The 23326-nt window shown below is 38.1% G+C and overlaps 2 protein-coding genes across 3 annotated transcripts in view; one reads left to right on the top strand and one right to left on the bottom strand.

Moving 5' to 3' along the window:
* Positions 1 to 214: 214 nt before the first annotated feature.
* Positions 215 to 6427, top strand: napga (N-ethylmaleimide-sensitive factor attachment protein, gamma a). Its single transcript, XM_052595836.1, has 11 exons — positions 215 to 383; positions 641 to 708; positions 791 to 875; positions 998 to 1015; positions 1110 to 1140; positions 2099 to 2208; positions 3254 to 3320; positions 3413 to 3483; positions 3587 to 3665; positions 3736 to 3945; positions 5219 to 6427. Exons 1-11 carry the CDS (start codon positions 331 to 333, stop codon positions 5342 to 5344), a joined length of 918 nt encoding a protein of 305 aa, XP_052451796.1. The 5' UTR covers positions 215 to 330; the 3' UTR covers positions 5345 to 6427.
* The window catches only part of LOC128013124 (piezo-type mechanosensitive ion channel component 2), a 98631-nt gene continuing 81599 nt past the window's right edge, over positions 6295 to 23326 (bottom strand). The window contains exons 32-53 of one of the 2 annotated variants that reach the window (XM_052595835.1): positions 22797 to 22900; positions 21290 to 21410; positions 19983 to 20042; positions 19629 to 19795; positions 18341 to 18507; positions 17108 to 17209; positions 16115 to 16333; positions 14986 to 15244; positions 13914 to 14096; positions 13678 to 13840; positions 12654 to 12774; positions 12418 to 12565; positions 11354 to 11568; positions 11114 to 11272; positions 10886 to 11033; positions 10613 to 10801; positions 9871 to 9963; positions 9610 to 9779; positions 9216 to 9332; positions 9054 to 9133; positions 8757 to 8970; positions 6295 to 7209 (exon numbers count right to left, since the gene is read on the bottom strand). In XM_052595835.1, the coding sequence (XP_052451795.1) occupies positions 6957 to 7209; positions 8757 to 8970; positions 9054 to 9133; positions 9216 to 9332; positions 9610 to 9779; positions 9871 to 9963; positions 10613 to 10801; positions 10886 to 11033; positions 11114 to 11272; positions 11354 to 11568; positions 12418 to 12565; positions 12654 to 12774; positions 13678 to 13840; positions 13914 to 14096; positions 14986 to 15244; positions 16115 to 16333; positions 17108 to 17209; positions 18341 to 18507; positions 19629 to 19795; positions 19983 to 20042; positions 21290 to 21410; positions 22797 to 22900 (3452 nt within the window). In that variant the 3' untranslated portion in view covers positions 6295 to 6956. Of the gene's footprint in view, positions 7210 to 8756; positions 8971 to 9053; positions 9134 to 9215; positions 9333 to 9609; positions 9791 to 9870; positions 9964 to 10612; positions 10802 to 10885; positions 11034 to 11113; positions 11273 to 11353; positions 11569 to 12417; positions 12566 to 12653; positions 12775 to 13677; positions 13841 to 13913; positions 14097 to 14985; positions 15245 to 16114; positions 16334 to 17107; positions 17210 to 18340; positions 18508 to 19628; positions 19796 to 19982; positions 20043 to 21289; positions 21411 to 22796; positions 22901 to 23326 lie in introns of those variants that run through there. The other variant, XR_008183241.1, reaches the window with a different exon arrangement.

Genomic DNA, 23326 nt, shown 5'->3' with positions numbered 1-23326 from the left:
TGAGGTATATTACAACCATTGGTTGTCATATTACAACCAATGAAAATAAACGTAATTTCAACATATTTTATAGAAAACAAATATTGAACCTATATTATTATATGTAATTTAATTTAACATACACTACAATATGTAGAATATAAGAATATGGAGTAAAATTTTGATCGCCGAGGGCTGTAAGGTGACGTACGCAGATGACGTAGTAACCCGGAAGTAAGCGTTAGCTTCGTCATCATCAGGTGACAACAACAACAAGCAGTGTTTGATCCGCAGAAAACCGACTCATTTATTAATCTTAATCATTCATGTTTGAAGGGCTTATTTAACACAATGGCGCAAAAAATCAACGAAGCTCACGAGCACATCGCCAAGGCTGAGAAATAGTAAGTAAAGCCAGTCTATGTTTACTATAACGATAACATCAGCTCGTGTTATCATCGAAACATGATTATTACAAGCGACTTGTACAAATCGTAACGTTTCTATATATATATATATATATATATATATATATATATATATATATATACACACACACACACACACACACACACACACACACACTAACACGCTGTTATAAAGGAGAGACGCGTGGATGTGAAGTAAAGGTGTAACTGATGTATGAATGTGTTAATCTCAGTCTGAAGACGAGTTTGATGAAGTGGAAGCCGGATTATGACAGCGCTGCTGCAGAGTACGCTAAAGCAGGTGAGTGATGATGAGGATGATGTCCAGAGATCTGAGCTCATGATGATGATGATGATGATCTTCTTCTTCTCTTGTTCTCCAGCGGTCGCCTTCAAGAACGCCCGACAGCTGGAGCAGGCGAAAGAAGCGTATTTACTGGAGGCCGAGGCTCACACCAACCACAGATCGTATCCTCTCCCTCTCTCTCTTTCACTGATAGAATGATTGATTATTCTGTCTGTTCAACATCATCAGTTCATCTATAATAACTGAACCGTGCCACTGTGTTTGTCCTTGACTCTCTGGCCAGTCTGTTTCATGCTGCCAAGTGAGTACAGTCATGTTGATTGCAGGTATCTGGTTGTTATTTGGCCAAATCCTTGTTTTTGTGTGATTCTGCTCTTTGTTGTAACTGTACACAGGGCCTTCGAGCAGGCAGGAATGATGCTGAAGGTGAGCGAGGCCTGTCTTCAGTTCGACTTGTTTTACAATCATTCAGATTTGCTGAGGACTATATATATATATATGTATATGTGTGTGTGTGTGTGTGTGTGTGTGTGAGAGCAGAAAAATAACACATTTTCCCCTGATTTACAGAAGAGACCCACTAAAATATAATTTGGTGTAACAATCTTCAATTTATGACACATTAAAAGACTAATTACTTTGATCCCAAATGCGAATAAGTTGTAATTTTAATATATATATATATATATATATATATATATATATATATATATATATATATATAATTTGCCACTATCCTAGGTTTTGCCCACTGTTCGACTCCTTTAAAACACAATCAAAATTAATATGCTCCCTTGTTATTTTATATATATTTTAAGAAGAATCAGCATGTTGTTTGAAGTTTTATTTAGATATTGTGTTACACTGAATGACAATGTGACGTTACTTAAAATTTTGTTCTCCTAAAACGTATTTAAAACCTTAAAAGTAGACACTTTACTTACATTTAATGTGCTTTCTATGGACATAAAACACTTTAGTAAATTTCTTTTGATGTGGAGCTCTTAACGTCTTTGACCCGTGTGTGTGTGTGTGTGTGTGAGTGTGTGTATAATGACATGGGTATGACACAGGTATTACAAGGAGAGGGTGACTAATGAGGATATAACCCATGTCCCCATTTTTCAAAACACTTATAAATCATACAGAATGAGTTTTTTTGAGAAAGTAAAAATGCACAAAGTTTCCTGTGAGGGTTAGGGTTGGTGTAGGGTTGGTGAAGGGACATAGAATATACAGTTTCTACAGAATAAAAACCATTACACCTATGGGATGAACACACTTTACACAAAAACAAACATGTGTGTGAGTGTGTGCGTGCGTGTGTGTGTGCGTGTGCGTGACATCCGCTAGCTCGACTGAGATCTGAGATGTTTGTGTGCAGGACATGCAGAGGCTGCCCGAGGCTGTGCAGTACATAGAGAAGGCCAGCATGATGTATGTGGAGAACGGCACTCCAGACACCGCCGCCATGGCCCTGGACCGAGCCGGGAAGTGTGTGCTTCTCAAACCTCTCACACTGTTGGGAAGATTACTGTGCTAACCTCATGGGTCACAGATTACAAACTACCCTATTTAAAAAAATTATAATAAGTAGTGTAATTTTTTTTTATTTTTATTATTACTTTATTAAAGTAATGCAACTGATTACGAGGGATGCACAATATTGGATTTTTGCAGATATTTTTAAACTCTTTTGCCGATAGTCGATGCCGACACTGACACATTTCCTTTAGCTGGAAACAACAACAACACCAAGTCTCCTGTGTGGAAATTATAAGAAAATTGTTTTTAAATTTGGTTTTCTAATTCTATTTGTTAGAAGCGAATAACCAATAATGAAGTTCTTTTATAAGGAAGCTTGGAAAATAGCTATAAATAAACGATAGAGCTATCACTATATTTTAATTTTTACTTTTGTTTTCAGAACGATTCAGTGGTAACCTTATCATTAAATTATGAGTGCTGAAATAGTTCTGAATTTTTACACCATGTTAAATCTTAAAATTAGTTTAAAAAATATAACATTACACGTAAATGAATAAATCGGTATATATAGAATTATTACATTTAATTTAGTGTCATGCTTGTGATTTTTTTTATATGCATATAAGATATATTCTGACCTTTAAATCAAATCATGCCAATGATTTTATGACTTCAGTTACTGCTTTAATTAATCAGAAACGCAGTCTAGATGTCATTTGACTATTTAACTTTTATTAAAAGTAGACAGACAATGCATAATTCCTCTTATGTGTAAGACATATTGGCAAAATGGAGCCGATGCCGATATATACATTTTAAGCCATTATGGTCCGATATTATCGTGCATCCTGACTGATTACATTTGATTACTTTTCCAAATTTGTTAATGGTTTAAACCATTTAGGGTTAGCCTTACAGTACTTTGAGATAATTCTGAGGTTAAATTAAGATAACCTTTTTTCTCCGTAGCTGTAATCGATTACGGTTACACTTATTGTGTAATACCATGGCGTTCTGTGTAGCTGGTTATGGGTGATCTCGTTGGTTGCAGGTTGATCGAGGCGCTGGATTTGGCCAAAGCGGTGGATCTGTACCAGCAGGCAGCAGGAGTGTTCGAGGTTGGTATCGGCTCCAGCGATCAGCGCACACTTTAGGAGCAGCTACATACACACACACACACACACACTCCTGACCTCTCCTGTTTTCTCAGAACGAGGATAGACTGAGACAAGCAGTGGAGCTCGTCGGCAAAGCTTCCAGACTTCTCGTTAGACAGCAGAAGTGATTGTTGCTTTCTTCTTACTTGAATTTCATTTTAATCAGTCATCTAGTTTGCATTAAAAACGTTAATTAACTGTAACGAGATGAATGATGCTCGTAACAGGTTTGAAGAAGCCGCTGTGTCCCTCCAGAAGGAGAAGAACATGTATAAAGAGATCGAGAATTATCCGACGTGTTTTAAGGTGCGTCTTGGTTCCAGAGCTGTAAAGCCTGTGCGTTCCCACACGTGACCGTGTCCTGTTGTGTGCTCAGAAAACCATCGCACAAGTGCTGGTGCATCTGCACCGAGGAGACTATGTGGCGGCGGAGAAGAGCGTGCGGGAGAGCTACAGTATCCCAGGGTTCAGCGGGAGCGAGGACTGCGTGGCCATGGAGCAGCTTCTGCAGGGATACGATGAGCAGGACGAGGAGCAGGTGTCTCGCGTCTGCACCTCACCGCTGCTCAGATACATGGACAACGACGTGAGTCTCCCAGCATGCATCACTCCAGCACCGTTCATATCAATAGTGTGAAGTGACAGAGACAGAACCTGTTATACATCAGATAGCATATTAAAGGAAGCGCAAGGGGCTCCAGTTAATAGGAAAACTATGCATTTTATTAAAGAGAAACAACTTGCTCCGAAACCCAGTTAACCCTTTCTGAGAGGCTTCATTCAATGTAGCTTAATTTGAGTTAAATTAAGTTTTATAAGGTGAATATAGACTCGTAACTAATACATGTAACTGAATCCTCTACAGCTGATTAATCACGACACATTAAGGCATTGGTTGTTTGAATATGCAAATGGGGCATTGTTTAATTATTGATGCACTAATTTGCATACGTTTCCAGAACAGAAATCTGAAGATTGGTTAAAGTCAGGTTGATAATTCTTGTTTAATGTTGATATAGTAAAGGCTTTTACAGAGGGGATTTTGGATTCCTGTTTTAATTACTCCATAAATCAGAAAATACTGTAAACACACACACACACACAAAAAATCAGCACTTTTTTTATTTGAATAAAATGTTCTTTAAATCAGAGTGTGTATGTATGTATGTGTATATATATTTAAATCTGTAATGTTTGGTATAAGAGAGGAAAATTAAATCTGCAGATGCAAATAGATAAAAGTGCAATCATAAAACCAGGCAAAATCATATATGAACAAATCCCTCTGTTAAAACCTTAATAATATAGATATAGTATTTTTTTGTAAGTGTAGATTTCTGATTCATTTTGAGAAAATGCCTTTAAATATATTTATTGAAACTGAAATCTACAGAAGCGAATCGATAAAGTTCAATAAAATAAATGCTTCTGTATTTTGGATGATTTCTTTGCATTAGTGAAAGCTTTAAAAAAAGAAAACATTAGTTGTGCCTGTAGTGTCTTGCCTACTTGCACACTTACCTTAGGTTACTGTTTTTTTAGTTCAGTCTTTCTAATCTTCTCATTATCATCTCTTATTGGTTTCACTCACCCTTTCAAGATTGTGGCAGGTTTGGCCTTTTGCATATTACAGTAGTGTAGAGAGCATCTGTTGTACTGTATTTCCCTTCAGCCCCCCCATAATCTCAGTCATAATTCATCATTTTATCCCTGCTTCTGAACCCATCAGTCTGTGAATGATCTCTTTCATACTGTCATATTAACTAGTTTAGTTCACATGCTTCAGTCAGTGCATGCTGAATACTGGAGGTGAAATCAATGCCTTACTGATTTCATATCTCGTCTGGCCTGTTCTCCAGTATGCAAAGCTTGCCATCAGCCTGAAGATTCCTGGAGGAGGGAAGAAGAAAGCCTCTGCTGGTGGAGATGCTGGAGCCGCGGCGCCGGAGGAAGACGAGGATGAGTACGCTGGAGGCCTCTGTTAAACCCCACAAACATATCCCACACCACGAAGGAGCAAGCATGATCCTAAACATTATATTCCTGTGCTGGAGGGGTTTGTGTCTCAAGAAGCTTCTGGAGAAGAAAAGCCTCTTGATTCTAGGCCTCTCTTAAGTGTGCATATTTATTTAGGTTTGATTTCCAAAACTCATGGACATTTGTTTTTCATAAAAGTTTTCCTTCCCATATTGAAGCTTGTTTCTGCCACGTGACGCAACAATTAAAGACTTTTTATCTCACAATTCAACTCTTTCTTCTATATAAACGAAGGATTGCTAAACGTAGTGAGACGTCATTTCAAAATCTGTGAGATATAAATGCAGAATTGCACTTATAATATACACTTGCACCAATTCAGACGTTTTTTCATGCAATTGCAATAGTCCCTTTGAAAATACAACAGCAACAGAGAATAAATGGCAGAATTGTGAGATGTAAAATGTTGATTTATGAAGAGGGAAAAAAGTAGGAATTGGGAATTGAAAACAGAATGTAAAAATAAAAAAATAAAAATAAAAATTTGAATTGCGAGGGGAAAGTCCAAATTGTGAGAAAAAAAAAAAAACTTTTTTAAATGCATGGTGGAAACGAGCTTCACGACCCACAGCTGACGGACAGCTGTACGGTTCGACGGGAGTAAACCAGGAGCTCAGTCTTTATTTGTGCAGTGTTTCAAACATTTTGACTAGTGCTGGAATACTACACAAGTCATTGTTTTACTTTATACTGCATATCTTCTATATGCTGGAAATGAAATAACAGTGCCTGCCTTACCAAAAGAGGGAATGTATTTACTGTACATTGTGTTTGTAGCTTCAATATTGTTTAAACTCATTCCACTCAACTGAGTCTTGTCACGTAGACCATCAGCAGAAAATGAAGCAGCATGAAATGCATGAAATGCCTTAAGAATATCTGAACATGAGAAACCCAGTCTTAGTTGATTTTTTTGTTTTAATGGAGAAAGTGTGCTTTGAAACTGCAGGGAACAATTTCTGTTCATTCTGGATTTGCATGGTTTCACAACGCCACTGAATAAAGAGAATCTGTGATTTTTGCATATTTAAGATCCGAGTTTCTGTAGACTTTTACATGCATACAAAATGGTCATTGAAACACATGTAACGAAGACTAAAAGTGCAACATGTAGACGGACAAATAAACCAACAATTGGTTTCTAGAATGTGCTTTATACTCATTGATCCACAATCACACTGAAGAGCGGATACTCCTCCTGAGAACCCTTCTGTTCTTCGTTCAAGCTATTATAGATCATGATTTCAATGCTAAGTAGTCTTAGAAACCCAAGCACTTCTGGTGTCCAGTTGTCTCTTTAAGAAAAAAGTGGCTAGTGTTCAGTCACCGTCTCCTCTCTTTCTTCAAGTTTACGGCCAGCTTCCAGCACAGCGTATTGCACAATGCGCGACTAACCAATCTCCAGACAGACAGGTGGCGCTAGAGCTCTTTAAAAGATCCCTCTGGTAGCGGCAGCTTCTGAATCAGGGCTCTTTGGTACAGCTGGTTCACCTGTAGGTCTCGTTGAATTGCAGCATCCTTCTTCGGGATCGTTGGGTTTTTTAGTCAATCCCAGGAGGCTCATTTGGTCTTCTCCCTCGTCCACTTGATCATGGTCTCCGGCGAGCGGTAAAGGAAGATGAGCTTGGCGTACAGGTCCTCCTCCAGCTCCAGCTCGCCGGTTTCCCGCACCAGGAAGATGTCGGTGCAGAGTTTGAGGATGCGGTCGACGCACGGAAGCTCTTCGAACATGATGGAGTGTGAGATGCCGCTGAAGAACTCGCGGACGAACTTCCCGATCACCAGCACCACGGATGCGTAGAGGCCCATGATCCTGCAGGAGACACTTGTGTTACTTACATCCGCAGCCGCGATCACAACACAACACTAAATATACAAGCAGCTATTCATTTACTCACCACCGTGTCATTCAAGATGTTCGTGTCTGTCTTTCTTCAGTCGCAAAGGAATTACGTTGTTTGTTTTTTGAGGAAAACATTCCAGGATTTTTCTCCATATAGTGGACTTCAGTGGTGGCCAGTGATAGTGATAGCTTCATAGGACTCTTCACGATCAAGTTTTTAACTGAAGTGGGAAGATGAACTAATGTGTGTGACCTTTTCAACACGATTACGTAATGCATGCACATTGCAGAGCTAGTCCAGTATTTGGGTGAAAAGGAAAAATATGACCATTTCGTAAAATGAGACCCTCGGCTGGGATCATGTAGAGCTCTTCGAAGTTGCATTCATTGGGTCCCATTGAAGTCCACTATATGGAAGAAAATCCTGGAATGTTTTCCTCTGAAAACTTCATGTCTTTCTTTCCTCAGCCACGAAGAAATTAACATCTTGGATGACATGGGGGTGAGTAGATTATCAGGCCATTTTAATTCTGGAAGTGAATTATCCTTTAAGGGGTCAATGCAAAATGAGGACCTAAGCATGGCAGGAAGCACCGCACCAACAAAAATGAGCAAGTAAATACATTTTGAGATGAAATCATGAATCACTAGTGATCTGATTGAATGTTTTATTATTTTTGACCAATAGGTCTAATTTCTAAATTGATGTGGTGTGGTCTCAGATGCAGTTTTTGCATGATGCCATCAAATGAGTTGATGTGGTAAACGAGAACTAATTTATCTATCGACTCGTGATCCTTATGTTTTTGCAGCTATGGACTCAAATTTGGGGAAAATTGGACAAATGGTCTAGAAGAAGTTCGAAAAAGGTTTTCTTTGCCTTGGCAATATATTGGTTGCCCACTAATAAACATGCATGAATGAGAAAATGCAATGCTTCTTGTATAACAGTCAAGCTGCAAAAACAAAAAAACAAAAAAACAATGCGCTTACTGAGGTGTGTATAGAGAAAACAAAGTGTCACACACACGCTTGTGTAAAAATGTCTGTCTTGGTGAGTATTGACATAAAAACCGTAGGCTGCAAGTGAATGTAGACAGCTGTGTGATAGGTCTTAAAGTGACAGCAGCCTTTATAATAAGGATTAATCTATATTTAAATGATACAGTGAAAACTATGCAATGCTTTATTTTAGATTTGATTAATTGCTGTACTATTTTGTACCTGGATACAGTTCCTACCTTTTGTTTGTCATTTGTGTCTTTGTTCTTACTTTTAATATCTATAATCTTTTTTTTTTTGCCTTTTGAAAGTCTGACACGTTTCCAAAAAAAACAAAACACTTTTTTTTGTAATGCATGACAACTCTGCACATCTAACATTGCATTAAATGGTCAATGTGATGCAACCACAAAATCTGACGTTTAAAAAAAAAAAAATCAAAAAGTGAAATTGGTGATGATGTAACTCTTTATCTGCGTGCTCCGAGATGTTTGGGAGCGTATCCCGTGACTCACCCATATCCTGCCAGGAAGCCCAGGCTGGGAGGACTGACTTTATCACTGAAGACGTACAGCTGCAGTCCTGCTCCTCTCTTCTTCTGCAGCTTGGACTCGGATCTCATCTGGATCTTCGCTGCCGACGGCTGGTCCACGATCCACCACTCCTGAATGTCCTCACTGCCGGTGTGAGACCTCTCCAAGTCCAGCTGGATGCTCTTATAACCCTCATCTGGCGCAGAGGGATCGATGAGATGTGTGAGTTACAGGTGACGGCAGTATTCATGGAGAGCAGTCATCCTGGTTCTACAGTACCTGTATAGAGCTGATCCACGGGTTTGGCGTTTGAGTCACTCGGTGCTCGAATAAAGCAGGGAAACACTTGCTCTATGACCCTGAGAATCAGAAAATGGGCCATAAATATAAGCATTGATGTTAGTATGAAATGCATGATTTATATGTTGAATTTGTACTAACACAGGTTTATTTCTGGTTCCATTGAGTAACGCTATCAGCGCCTCTCTAGTGATCATGTCCAGATATGTGATGTGTTTGTCCACTGCAAACTCAGCCTTTGCTCCCAGACTCAGATTCCTGCACAAGAGAGAGGTATTATGGGATATATTTACTACAATGCACCTGAGAACTGCACTAGAATAAATGAGCATTTATATGCATGTAAATGATATGCAGATGAGGCATGCATTGTCAGCTCCATATATGGTGATTTCAGGGAGGAGTCACAGGGGTTCTGTCACACACATGGTTTTATAAATCTGAATCAGTGCATGTGTACACTCTTCCTAGCTTTTTGTTCACGTTTAGGATTGGTTTTCTAAACGAGACCCGAGGGGATGCTCTGTATCTTTACCTCTGGATGCTCCAGGACATGGTGACAGGAAACTGGTCCTCTTTGCTCAGGACGTCCATCAGGTTCTTCCTGCTCGGGGGGCTGATGGTCCACAGAGAGTTGGAGCTTCCTTCCAGCTCCGCCACGGTCACGCCCTCCGCCGTATACGCCTCCAAGAACTGCAGTGCACTCTGGGAAACACCTCACACATTACACGAGGACTAAAGAGCGGCGATGCTAGACCAGCATGCTTCTCCTAACATCACACTGAGAGTGACTTACAGAACTGTGTCTGTATGAATTCAGGAAGCGGATGAAATCTGTGTGAGCGACGTCCTTCAGCTGATTCTGCTGCGCACTCATAGTGAAGATGGGCTGGAAAACACAGACATCACAGAACCGTTACAATGCATTTACATGATGCTATATATTTTCTTTCTCTTAGTAAATTATTCTTATTAGATTAAAAGTCATCTGAAAAGAATATGTTTGCATTACTATGTAAAAGTAATCATGTAATCTGTAATTAGTAATGAACTACAATTTGTAAGTCACTGTTCCTGTACACGTTGTATTATTAGTATCATTATTCATCTGTCTATATAGTTTTTGTGAAGTTTTAGATATAGTAACACTTCTAAACTAAAACTACAGGAAAATTAGCCTTTGCAGCTAGCTGACAAAGTAAGTTTATTTATTTTATTTTTTTAAGCCTGTATATGTCGCAAAATAAATTTATTTATTTATTTATTTATTTATTTTTGGGGTTTTTATATTTTAAAAAAGTCAGAACAGTAAGATATAAACTTTTGAAATTATGTATAAATGATGAGATAAAAATGGCATGTTTAATTTGTTTATTACGTGGCAAAAACAAAAATAAACATAATTGCAAACTCAGAATTTAGATTAAATTTTATTTTATTTATTTTTTCCTGAGGTGGAAATGGGCTTCAGTAATATAAAGTAATGAGGTTTTGTTGTTGTTGTGATGTTGGCCTGATGTCAGCAGTGTCTCGTGCACCTGAAAGCCGCCCAGCGTGATGGTGACAGACACGTCCAGCGGTTTGTTGACCACTCCAGCCACAGACTTGACCAGAGACATGAAGAGCAGAGGAAACCAGACGATGCAGATGAGCAGCATCACGATCATCCCCCCCATCCCGTACTTCACCACCTTCTTCTTCTTCTGTCCTCGAGGCTGGGGATACCTCTGAACACACACAAACACACACCTCCGTGAATCCTGCGTCTGAACGCCGCTCGGACAGACACTGGACATCTGGACGTCTCTCACTTTCTCCGACTCCCTCCAGCACTTGAGCACGAAGATGTGAGCGTAGATGTCCTCCACACAGATCCAGCTGGACAGACTGAGCGTGGTGTCGGTCCAGACCCAGTCCATCACCGCCCGCAGCTCCGTCAGGAACGGCACCAACCGAAACCTGAGCACCGTTCACATGAAGAGTGACTTTAATATGTTGTAATGCTCTCTGTGTGTAATGAGTGCAGCTGAAGGTCTTACCCTTGGAAGAGGAAGAGATTGAGGTAGTTGTAGCTCTTGGTCAGGAAGTTGCCCAGCACGCGTGTGGGGTAACCGCAGCGGATCTGATACGCCGACAGACCGAAGTAGATGCACTTCACGAAGTACCAGAGCTGGGCGACTTTGTTCTGACTGAAACGCCTGGGAAATCAAACCCAGTCACTCGTTAGATGACCTCCAGCTTCTTCAGCCGGTTCAATAGTGATATCATTCCTCATGTACCTCTCGGTGACTCCTGGGAGGATGAAGAACATCCAGAAGTGAATGCCGAAGACCAGGATGACCTGGAAGATGACCTTCCCCATCACGGTCTTCCTCAGGTACAGCGCACGGTCCACCACCATCGTCCCAAACTGGATCAGCACCATCACCAGGAAGGCCTCGGGAACCTGGTCCTCCGACAGAGAGGAAGTGATGTCAGCCGCGGCAGAGTGCTTCTGTGGAGGAACCAGTTTCACTTCAGTGTTACTGCAGTTACACCAAACAAACAGATCTGTTGCTACTTCTGATTCAAACTGGATATCTTATATGAAAGGAATATTTGACCCCGAAATTATCAATTGATTGAAATGTGTCCAGGTCATCCCAGATCAGGATGAGTTTGTTTCTTCATCTGGTTTGGAGAAATGTAGCACTGCATCAGTGTCTCATCAATGGATGCTCTGCAGTGAATGGGTGCCGTCAGAATGAGAGTCTGATAAAAACATCACAATAATCCACAGCACTCCAGTCCATCAGTGAACATCTGGAGAAGACAAAACCTGAAACACATCCAGCATTAAGATGATTTTAACTCAAACACATAGAGTCTATAATCCATAATAACACTTCCTCCAGTGAAGACGTGCATCTGCTGTTGTCTCTCACAGATTAGTTTAGATCTGTTTAATCGCTGCTTGATCTGTGCAGATTTCTCTCCTGATTCAGACCAGAACACTTTTTCCCTGGAGGAAGTGTTATTCTGGATTATAGACTCTATGTGTTTGAGTTAAAATCATCTTAATGCTGGATGTGTTTCATCTTTTGTCTTCTCCAGATGTTCACTGATGGACTGGAGTGCTGTGGATTATTGTGATGTTTTTATCAGACTCTCATTCTGACGGCACCCATTCACTGCAGAGCATCCATTGATGAGACACTGATGCAGTGCTACATTTCTCCAGATCTGATGAAGAAACAAACTCATCCTGATCTGGGATGACCTGAGGATGAACACATTTTCAGCATTTTTGGGTGATCTGTTCCTTTAAGCTGGTTTGTGATGGAGCAGGTGAAGCTCTACAAACCCCGAAAGCCCAAAATCCGAAGACGATGATGATGAAGTCGACGGTGTCGGCCAGAAACATGAGCACGTAGACGTCGGTGACGGCGCTGTACTCCGGGTGGATCAGGTTATAGAAGAACTGCCGGATGGGAAGATAGATGTCCAGGATCCTGCAACAACACAAAGCCAGCAGATGGAATGATATAGGAACACAACACGAGGATGTGAATCCCTCTCAGATGAGCGAGTGAGCCTCACGTCTCGACAGTGAAGCGCTGTGCTCTGATCATCTGTTCTCTGAGCTTCTCTGTGACCAGCTGCTGGTGGCTCTTCTGTCGAGCGCTCCGTGAACACAGACTCGTCCTCGTGCGGCTGCTGTCTGCGGAAACAACATCACCATCTGCATCTGAGACGACAACAGACTGAAGAAGTACACGTGTGCACACACAGTGTTTAGAAACGCCTTAAACTGAGCCACAGACATCTTAATCACCATCTGATTAGTAACTTCAGGTTCTGATTTCAATGTAACGTAAACCCTAGAAGCTTCTGTCTGAGCAAACTTTTTTTATGCATTCAGTATATATATTTTACTGGCATCGGCGCAATAATCTGTTTATAACAGTTATACACGATTACACAATTATTAACCCAGTCTGTATCCCCTTGTTAAAGAAAAACACCTCATGACATTTCTATTGTTGCCTAAAGTTTTAAAAACAATTTTAAGCTTGTATAGGTCTGAAGATGCATTTATTGTTTTTCAGTAATTTTTCACATCCAAAATCCTGTGGTTTCGATAGAAATCGAAGAGATCTGGCATTTCGCGTAAAGGTGAGATATCATATTCAGCTGGTCATGCAAATTTGTGACTCTTTTGCTTTGTGTGGTGTTTTATTATTATTTCTTTTTTTAAGCAAATGACAAATAGCAACTTATATCAATTAAAAGAAATGTAAAATGAAAATTTGGAGCTTGACAAAAAAAAAAAAAAAAAAAAATATATATATATATATATATATATATATATATATATATATATATACAATTTAAATGGCTTTCTAAGATTTTAGTAATTTCTAAAATGAATTAATTTAGGGCAATCACATTAAAATAAGAAATATGTCAGCTAACAGCAGTTTTAGTATGTTTTAAAGCTAGTTTTGTCCTATTTTAGATAATTTTAAGTTCTCTTGAGGCTCAATTAGGAGTTTCTGGTTAGAAACCACTGCAGTTAGACTAAATTTAGCAAATGTAAGTGTGCAGGCAGACATCTGAGCACCTGCTGTGGATCGGGCCGAGCGCTGCGAGACGCTGGAGCTCTGTCTGCGGAGCCGGATGCGTGCGGGGCTCTTCTCTTTCTCTTCACTGTCTGAATCAGAGCGCTGAGAGACCTCCGTCTGACCTCCTGACCTGGGCTCATCTTCATCCCACAGACCGTAGCACTGAGGAAGAAGAGCAGTCTCAGAGCTCCTGTTCACTTCAGACCCGTGACACACGTGGAGGAGCGTCTCCTACCTTCAGGATGGAGCGGTGGAAGAAGAGCGCCAGCAGCTGGATCAGGTCGTAGTGGACGTAGCCCTCTTTCTTCTCCACACCGATGATGTTGGGCGGGTGGAAGGGTTTGGATTTGTCCAGCTCTATGCTCTGGTTAAAGGGAAAGAAGCCAAACTGGAAGAAGTACTTGAACACGACGGTGACCTGCAGGCAGAGAAGAAGAAACAGAGTACTTTGAGAGAGAAGAATGCATTAAGTTGCACCAAAACAGGGACATTTTATTAGGATTCAGCACGTATTTTGTTTCTTTTCGGAGCTGATTGATTGTAGTGAAAAAAATCTAACAAAAAAAACATTATTCGTGGATGAAAACTGCAATCAATCAGCTCCAGAAAGAAACACTAGATCTAACTGAAAAAAAAGCTGATAAAAAGGATGCATCCAATATTTAGTAGTAATATATCATAATGAAAAATGTACAAGCTATTTATGTAGGTCATCCATTTCTGACTGGGAACACTACAAGTGTAACAGGGTGGGGAAAAAAGTGCAAAAAAAAAAAAAAAAACCTTCATGACTTTTAATCCGATGCAAGAAAATAAACTAGTGTTTTCATGAAAAAGAAAATCCTCTCCGAAACAGGAGATGAGGGTTAAGAGAACAGTTGGCAACACTTTACAGTAAAGTTTAATTTGTTCACATTAGATGAACAATAAAAAAATACTTCTAAAGCATTTATTAAACGTACTTGTTAATTTCAGCCTTTACTAATACATGATTAAAATCAAAAACTGTACCTTTAAATATTATGCCATGCATCTGAGCTGACATGAACTAACAATGAACAGCTGTGTTTTTATGAACAAACATATTCAAGGATTAGTAAATGCATTGTTCGTCGTTAATGAATGTTAATTAACTAATGCAAACTTGTTTTGGTCTGAAACCTGGTTACGCTTTATTCTAAGGTTTCCTTGTTACAAGTACTGAGGAATATGAACATTACGTACTTACTGTAGTGTTTGTAATTCTGTATAATGTATTGTTATTACTAGCTAGTGCATTAGACAGTAAATCAGACGATCAGAGATACCTCTGTGTAGATGATGGCGGTCATCCAGAAGCGTTTGCTGGGCCGGGGAACAGACAGCATGGCCCAGAGGAAGATGAGGATGGGCAGCACCAGCGTGGCCACCGATGCAGAGATCATGTGGTTGAGGATGATGACCAGATAACACACCGTCTCAGAGTGAGCCACCAGTGTGTTGTAGAGAGCGTAGCAGAGCTGGAGGAACTGTGGCTGAGAGCGATAGAAGAGCTCCGACGCCTCCAGCTCCTCGTCATAGAACATCCTGACGGAGAACAACATCAGACGGGGATTAACACTATATAAAACAGACACAATCAAGTGAAGAAAGTATATATATAATTAACAAAAGTTTATTTTATTGTATTATTTTATTTTATTTTATTTTGGCTTTTTAAAATTTTTATTGTTATTGCCCAGGAAATATTTATAACATTTATTTTGTTGTCACAATGCCATCCACATGACATAAATAGCCTTGTTTTAACATAATTTAAAATAATTTAACCAGTTGGACCTTAAAATATTTTTTGTTGCTGTTAAAGATTAATTTATTTAATTTATTATCATTTTAAGTACTGTTGGAAAAACTAATGTATAATGTGTTGCCACATACGAATTAGACATTTTTAACATACACTACTGTTCACTGGGTCTAATTATTATTATTATTTTTTAATCAATTGAATTTAGCAAAAGTTACAGTAAATCATTTAGAATGTTACAAAAGAGTTATATTTTAAATAAATGCAGTTCTTTTGAACTTTCCATTCATCTGTGAATCCTGAAAAATAAAATATTGTGCAGCATAACTGTTTTCAATATTGATAATAATCAGAAATGTTTCTTGAGCAGTAAATCATCATATTAGAATTATTTCTGAAGATCACGTGACACTGAAGAGTGGAGGAATGATGCTGAAAATACAGCTGTGCATCACAGAAATAAATTACAATAAGGAATTGTTTTCCTGCATTAATGATCATATAAAGGCAGTTTTGGTGAGCAGAGGAGACTTCTTTAAAATTACCAGTCTAAACCTACTGAATGCTGATGCTTTTAAACAGAACAATAAACGTGTTCTGTAGACGGTGTAGATGTGTGTATCAGTGTCACATGACGTGTGTGTGGTCACCTGCTCTGTAGCAGCTCGCTGGCTGTCAGCTGATGGCTGGAGGAGAGCAGAGTCTCTGCACTCTTCTCATCATCAGGTGTTTGGATCCTCAGCCTCCTGCCCTCGGTGCGTCCCGCTGAGTCCAGGCCTGTGGCTGTGCTGTACGAGGGAGGAGGCAGGTCTGAGGCTTCTGGATCATCCTCGACGGTGTCACTGGTGCCCTGCTGCAAGTACAGCTCACTGCCAGAGGAACACACACAGTACAGGTCAGGGAGGAACAGAGAGGAACAGATAGGAACAGAGAGGAGAGGAACAGAGGAACAGGGAGGAACAGAGAGGAACTATATATAGTTTTTTTTATTCAGTAAATTTAATTTAGTAATGCTTTACTTAATTGTTTATTTATTGCCATATCAATATATAATAATATATACCAAACTTTGTAGCCCTAAAAACCTGGATTTTAAAATAATTAAGTTCATTGAAAAATTACGTTACTACAGCACTAGTCAGATTTATGCAATTTTTATGACTCTTATGTGGGGATCTTTTTTTTTACAATCATACAATCATCTGTACAGTCACAATGATCTGATCAATTATTTTTTCTTGCAAGAAATGCAGTCCAAATAGTAAGATAAAAAGTTGCAAATACCATGATTATTTGTGTTATTCAAACCGTGATGCACCATGCAGTATGATTTTAATTTGTGTGGCGTTGTGACGGAATTCACTCTGAATATCTGTGTGAAGAGGCATTGTGCTTTGTCTGTGTGTGAGCAGAAGGTTCTGGAAACACTGTCTGTCTGTCATCACAAGCTATAGTTACCATGGACAGCTCTGTGTGTGTGTGCGCGTGTGTGTGTGTGTGTGTGTGTTAACGCCTAGGATAGATTCATCTACACACATTCTAGAGTCACCTGCCTCCTAGCAGGTAATGACAGAAAGCCCTGGAGCTGTAAGTACACAGAAACACGGCCGGTCTGAAGCAGAGTGGATGCTGGAGGCTCATACCTCGACGACTGCAGGTCTACACTCGACAGGCGGCACAGTCTGACTCGAGAGCGCTGGCTGGTTTTGAGAACGCGGTCGCTGGTCTCCTCAGACTCGTACACACTACAGAAAACACACAGACAAGAACCAGATTCAGGATTCACTTACAATAAAGAACATATCAGTTGCAAATTTTGTTGAATATGGCAACATTACGGTAGGAGTAGTAGGAATATGGTAATAATTGCCTGAGATTACTTAACTTAAATCATGCTGTTATGTTTTATACCACCGAGTTTGGCCATAGTTAGACAGCACGTTTAGACAGTTTTTTTGTGATTTGGCATGTGTGAGCTGGTGAATTATAGTTCACAGACACTAAACAAGCTGAAATTCAAAGGAAAGTGCTGCTCAGGTCATACTTTTTACTAGTAGACATCTAGTCTTGTGCAGACCCTCACTGTTTTGAGAATCATCTCCGAGTTACTTTGAGCGCTTATATAGACTACCAAAGCAGGGCTGGGTATCAAGGATCAGCTCAATTTGAGAACCGGTTCTGAATTTCCAAGAACAGTAGATTCGATAAGACATGCACATTTCAATTCTGCTTATCAGGCACATTTTAAAGTGCAAAAAGATGTAAAAGAGAACTCAGTTCGGCACTCATTCAGTTTTCACATCCACAGCATGAACATAGAAAGCCTCTCATATATTGTACTGAATACCGAATTGAGTTCTCTTTCACGTGAACCAACAAATACACACATTATGATATTGAAATATCCTCATAAACACTGTCGGTCTTAAGTGTAAGCAAGCAGCTGAGGAAAAACAAACGTGAATCAGTATATTAGACCGATGCATTAGGTCTTAAAGTGACAGCAGCCTAATATTCCTGCTGTTGTCTGTGTCATTAATGTTTATTTATTATCATAGGATTAATCTAAATTTTACTTATGAAAGAAAACTATGCGTTTTTGTTTTTTTTTTATTTTTAATTACAGTTGCTGTACCTAAAATTAGGTATCTCTGAAATTGCTTATTGATTTGTTTGCAGTATTTATAGTAGTTTAGTTGTTTTTGCTGTGGTATTTTTATTAAAAACATAAGCAAAGTTCCTCTTGCAATATTCTGTAGGCTGCTGACTTTTATTGTATTGTATCTTATTGGAATTGAAACTAGGAATCGATAAAATTCAAGCAATACCCAACCCTAGTCTCAAACAGATCTAGAACACTGATGGAGTTTCTTCACCTGGACATGTTTTCTCGGGGGAGATTGGACTCGTAAGCCTGGCTCCGCAGTGGGCTGAAGTCTGAGTAATCGTCCTCAGTCCGGTCCAGGCTGGACTCGGCGGATGCTGGGCTGCACATCTGTCTCTGGTAGTACGTGTGGATGCTGTCCCGTGATGGAATGTTCCCCTGCAGGGCAGCAGACGAGGGGTTAAACCTCAAGGTCTACAGTGCTGTCCGTTCCAAGCATGAAGCTCATTATTCATGTCAAGTGTAATTAGAGCATTGTTGCTAATACTGATTCTGCATTCAATCTAGATTCAATGAGACTTGTTATTTTACTGTTATTTACAGACTTTTATTGCATGGCTCTGAAATGCTTGATTCTGATTGGTCAGTCGTGAAATTCAGAGGTCATCTATCAACAGTATTCACTGTAAAAAGGAATCAGAGAACTTAAAATAATTTTGCAATGACAACCAGCTGGAAGTACATTATCCTTTACTTTAGGACTAATTAGCTTTTATTTTTTATCTAAAATTTTAGTAATTTTGTTACTTGCTTTTGCCATTTCTATTATATTTAAATATATATATATATATATATATATATATATATATATATATATATATATATATATATATATATATATATATATATATATATATATATATATATATATATATATTTTGGTTTAAGTTATTTGACTTAATACTATAATTTCTACTTTAATTTCTGATATCTCATTTTATTAAGATATGTACAGTATTCTTTAGTATTTGACATTTTCATCTAATATTTTACTTATTTTATAACCAAATTACCAACATTTATTTGTAATTATTTGTTTCCCAAGTAAGGATATATCCACACTTGAATGAGAAGCTCATTTAAATTACACATTTTAAAGCTTGAAATGTATCGTGGAAAATGTATGTATTAATTAAAAAAGATTATATTTATTCATATTTTATATCATATTTTATAAATAGATTTATTCATATTTTACATTTTGCATGCCATTTCTAAACACTGGCATATTAACAATATCTGCATTGTTAAATTATTACATCATTAAATAATGCGATACAGTTTCTTAATTTTAAGTTGTTGCTAAAAGCTACAAAACAGTTAAAATAAGCATATGTTAAATACTAAATAATAATAATAATAATAATAATAATAATAATAAAGACTTATCAATAGGAAAAAACAACAACAAGAAAGATCACGGGTCATATGCAGCCAATAAGGCATGATAAAATAGAAGTGCAGATGCACTCCAGAGTGATTTGTGGTGGCAGCACTACCTTCTTGACCTCATGAGTGAGCATGCAGCGCTCGATGCGCAGGACGGTGGAGATATCGATGTGTTCCTGGCAGATGGAGTTGAGCCAGGCGGTGAAACTGTCCAGCAGGGCAAGGAAGAGCACCCAGGAGAACTTCAGGATGTTAAACACTCGCTTCAGGATGTTATCTGGAGCGGAGAGATACAGTCAAGATCAAAAGTTTATTGATATGATATTTAGGCAAAATAAGAAAAAAATTACACATCTCCATTCGGTTCAAAAGTTTTCACCCCCTTTTAACCTCAACTGTATGAATACTGATGCACATGATGATTGTAACTCATAATATGAGGAGGGTCTTGAAGCTGGTCTCACCTGGACCGTCAGATACGTCCTCCTCTGTGACACCTTCCTCAATGGACACATGCTCTGCAGCTGATGAAAACAAGGACAGTGTTATTACAGTGTAATAAGCACACGATAACCACTACTCCACATTTGTTCCTAGGGATCAATGTCATAAAATCACAAGTCTACAATTGTTTGAAGTAGACAGAGTCAGCAAAATCAATTTTGAGAAATTTTTTTTTTTGTTAAAAATCATTACTATATTAATAATCACAATATAATTTTTTTGTTATAAATAAGAACAGATGAAAACAGAAAAAAATAAGAAAGTTTATTGTGTATTACTTTTGTTTTATTTAGCATCTAAACGAAAGCATTCAAGTAGGAAAAACTAACTAAAATGAAAAAAAAAATCACTTTAGTGTGTTCATTACAAATAAATTGATTATTAAAACTACAAAAGCAATTAAATCAAGTGCAGCAAATTATTGCCTCTTTTCTTTTGTCGTTTGTTTAACATTATTGTTAATGCGACAGACGGCCTATATTAAGACTTGCTCTATGTATGTAATATAGTGTTACACATGCAATGTCCGACTCATTTTTACAGCACGGGTCAGTTTTATTATTATTATTATTATTATTATAATGAGCTCTAAAAGATTTTTTGACTTTTTACAGCTCTTTTTGTTTAGAGCATCTATTAATGTTAAATCCACAAATAAAATGTACAGGTTTAAATTGCATCTGTCAAAGGAACAAAACAATTGATTTTATTTTCAAGGCTTCATTATAACCTCATTAATAAAAAGGAACTTTAATAAAGATTATCTTTAATTAAACTTTAAGTTTTAATGAAAGTTTAAGGATAGACTTGGTGTTGTTTTAAAACAAAAGGAAATATATATTGTATTGGCACTGGCTTTTAGCCAAAATAATTTGGAGAAATGTTTTTATATGTATATGTATATATATATATATATCCATCCTTCAATCCATCCATCCATCTGTCTGTCCGTCCGTCCATCCATCCATCCATCCATTTATCCATCTGTCCATCCATTTATCCGTTTTTTCATCCATCCCTCCATCATCCATCCATCCATCCATTATCCGTCTGTTCATCCATCCATCATCCATCCATCATCCATCCATTTATCCTTCTGTTCATCCATCCTTCCATTCATCCATCCATCATGCATCCATCCATTATCCGTCTGTTCATCCATCCATCATCCATCCATTTATCCTTCTGTTCATCCATCCATCCATCCATCCATCCCCTGATCGCAGAGCAAGAGAATGATTGGTTTAATATCAATGTGTAATTGTACCTTCCTTCTGATTGCTCTTGTTCGTTCTGTGCTCTGTGTATCTTTGCCAGAATCTCCGTCTTTCCTTACTTCGCTCTTTCATGGCAGTTTTTGAGTCAGTTATCCAGGCATGATACACAAACTGAGAAGCAGAGGGTCTCATCAGAAAAAAGTTATCGACAAGTAAGATAGTGAGCAGCTTTGCTGTTTATAATCCGTGTCTAATTTCTCTCTAACTACAGTGGTATTTTGAACCAGTTTTAGAGCCCAGTTTAATTGCCCCATAGTGAAAAACAAATACACACATGCAGGGTATAAACTTGCACACCGTTCCAGAGTTTAGCTGAGCAAAGCAGACTGCTTTAGGAAAAGCTTCAGATATTCCTTTCAATCAAAGACACTGACACAATACACAAGACAGGGAACCCGCTTTAGGGGATGTTTTGCTCCGAAGAACACACATTCTGATTGTGGTGTCAGGTCTCGTCCAAAGAAAGAATAATTACACTGTTCACAAAGGAGAAAAACACAGCCTTTGTTTAACTAGCATAACTAAACCCCAGAAAACATCTGCAACTCACATGAACCAAGGGCTGGACGATAAAGCTTAACATGTTATATCTTCAGATATCCTTTTATTCCCATCTTTCTTACTTTCTTTTAAAGAAATGTATAATTTTATTCAACAAGGATGTGTTAAATGGATAAAAAGTGATATTAAAGACTTAAATTGATAGAAAAGATTCTTTTTAACTTTTCATTCTTCAAAGAAAAAAGTATCAAGTTCCAAAAGCAAAACAAACAAAAAAATATTAAGCAGCACAGCAGTTTTAAGACTGATAATAAATCATCATATTTTCATGATTTCTGAAGATCATGTGACACTGGAGGAATGATGCTGAAAATACAGCGGAGCATCACAGAAATACATTACACTTTAAAGTACATTAACATAGGAACCCGATATTAAAACTGCAATAATATTTCACAAAATAATTTATTTCTGCATTTTTTTATCAAATAAATACAGCCTTGATGAGAGACTCCATTAAAGGAGTCATAAAATGCTTTTTTTAAAGATCATTATTTGGTGTAACAGAATATGTTGACACATTTCCTTGTCATTCAGTGCACCGTATCTGCTCCGTTTACACAGCAGCCAGATAATTCACATGTACACCTTTCAGCTCTGTTTGCTCTCCAGTCACACGTGCATGCCACAGATGCATGGATATTGTGTAACTGAAGAGCAGGAGAAAGCAGAGGAGCACTATAGAATCACCACAGCTCTCTACAAGAGACGACAGAGCAGGGATGGGTTAGTCAGGCCGCTAGTTAAGATTAGTGGTTACATAGATAATAAAACATTGCTGAGGAAACAGTAGAAGAATACACTGAAACATTTGCGTAACACCGAGACATTTAGGTTAAACACTGGTTTGTGTGGGAACAACACAGTTAAGCACAGTGATACTTCTTAAAAATGGGTGCACATGCAGTAAAGCATTGAAGCTTCTGGAATATTGACCTGGAACGCTGATCTTTTGGGAGGTTCCTCATCCTTTTTGTCCTCGTCTTCATCTTCTTCCTCACTATCGGTCTCAAATAAGTAATAATTGCCACTTCGGACCACTACAAGAGACAACATATCACACATCACTTTTATATTGAAAAAACTTTAAAAAAAAATTATTTTAATAATTTAAAAATGCGTATTATTTTATTGCATTTTATTTTTCTAAATTAGTTTTTTTTATTATATTGTGCACATTTATTTTTTAAAATATTTATTCATTTTTTTTATTCTTTATATAATTTATTCACAGAGTGCCCAGTCATGTTTCACTTATATTTCATTTAATTTTTTTAAGTAAAAACAGAAATAAATTGTGCTAAGATGTGAAATATTGAGTTCACATTGAGATCTCTCTCTCTCTAATGATCGTGTATGTTGGTATTTTAGCAAATCTGAGCTGAATCCTAGACATTGTTAAGATCTCTGAGCAGACATATCTGAGATTATTAGAGATTTTCAAGGGAAACGCATTTGAGAAACGA

The sequence above is a fragment of the Carassius gibelio genome, chromosome B24 (genome assembly GCF_023724105.1).
Source record: "Carassius gibelio isolate Cgi1373 ecotype wild population from Czech Republic chromosome B24, carGib1.2-hapl.c, whole genome shotgun sequence".
NCBI classification, from domain to species: Eukaryota; Metazoa; Chordata; class Actinopteri; order Cypriniformes; family Cyprinidae; genus Carassius; species Carassius gibelio.
This window is presented reverse-complemented; position numbering and strand designations above follow the sequence as displayed.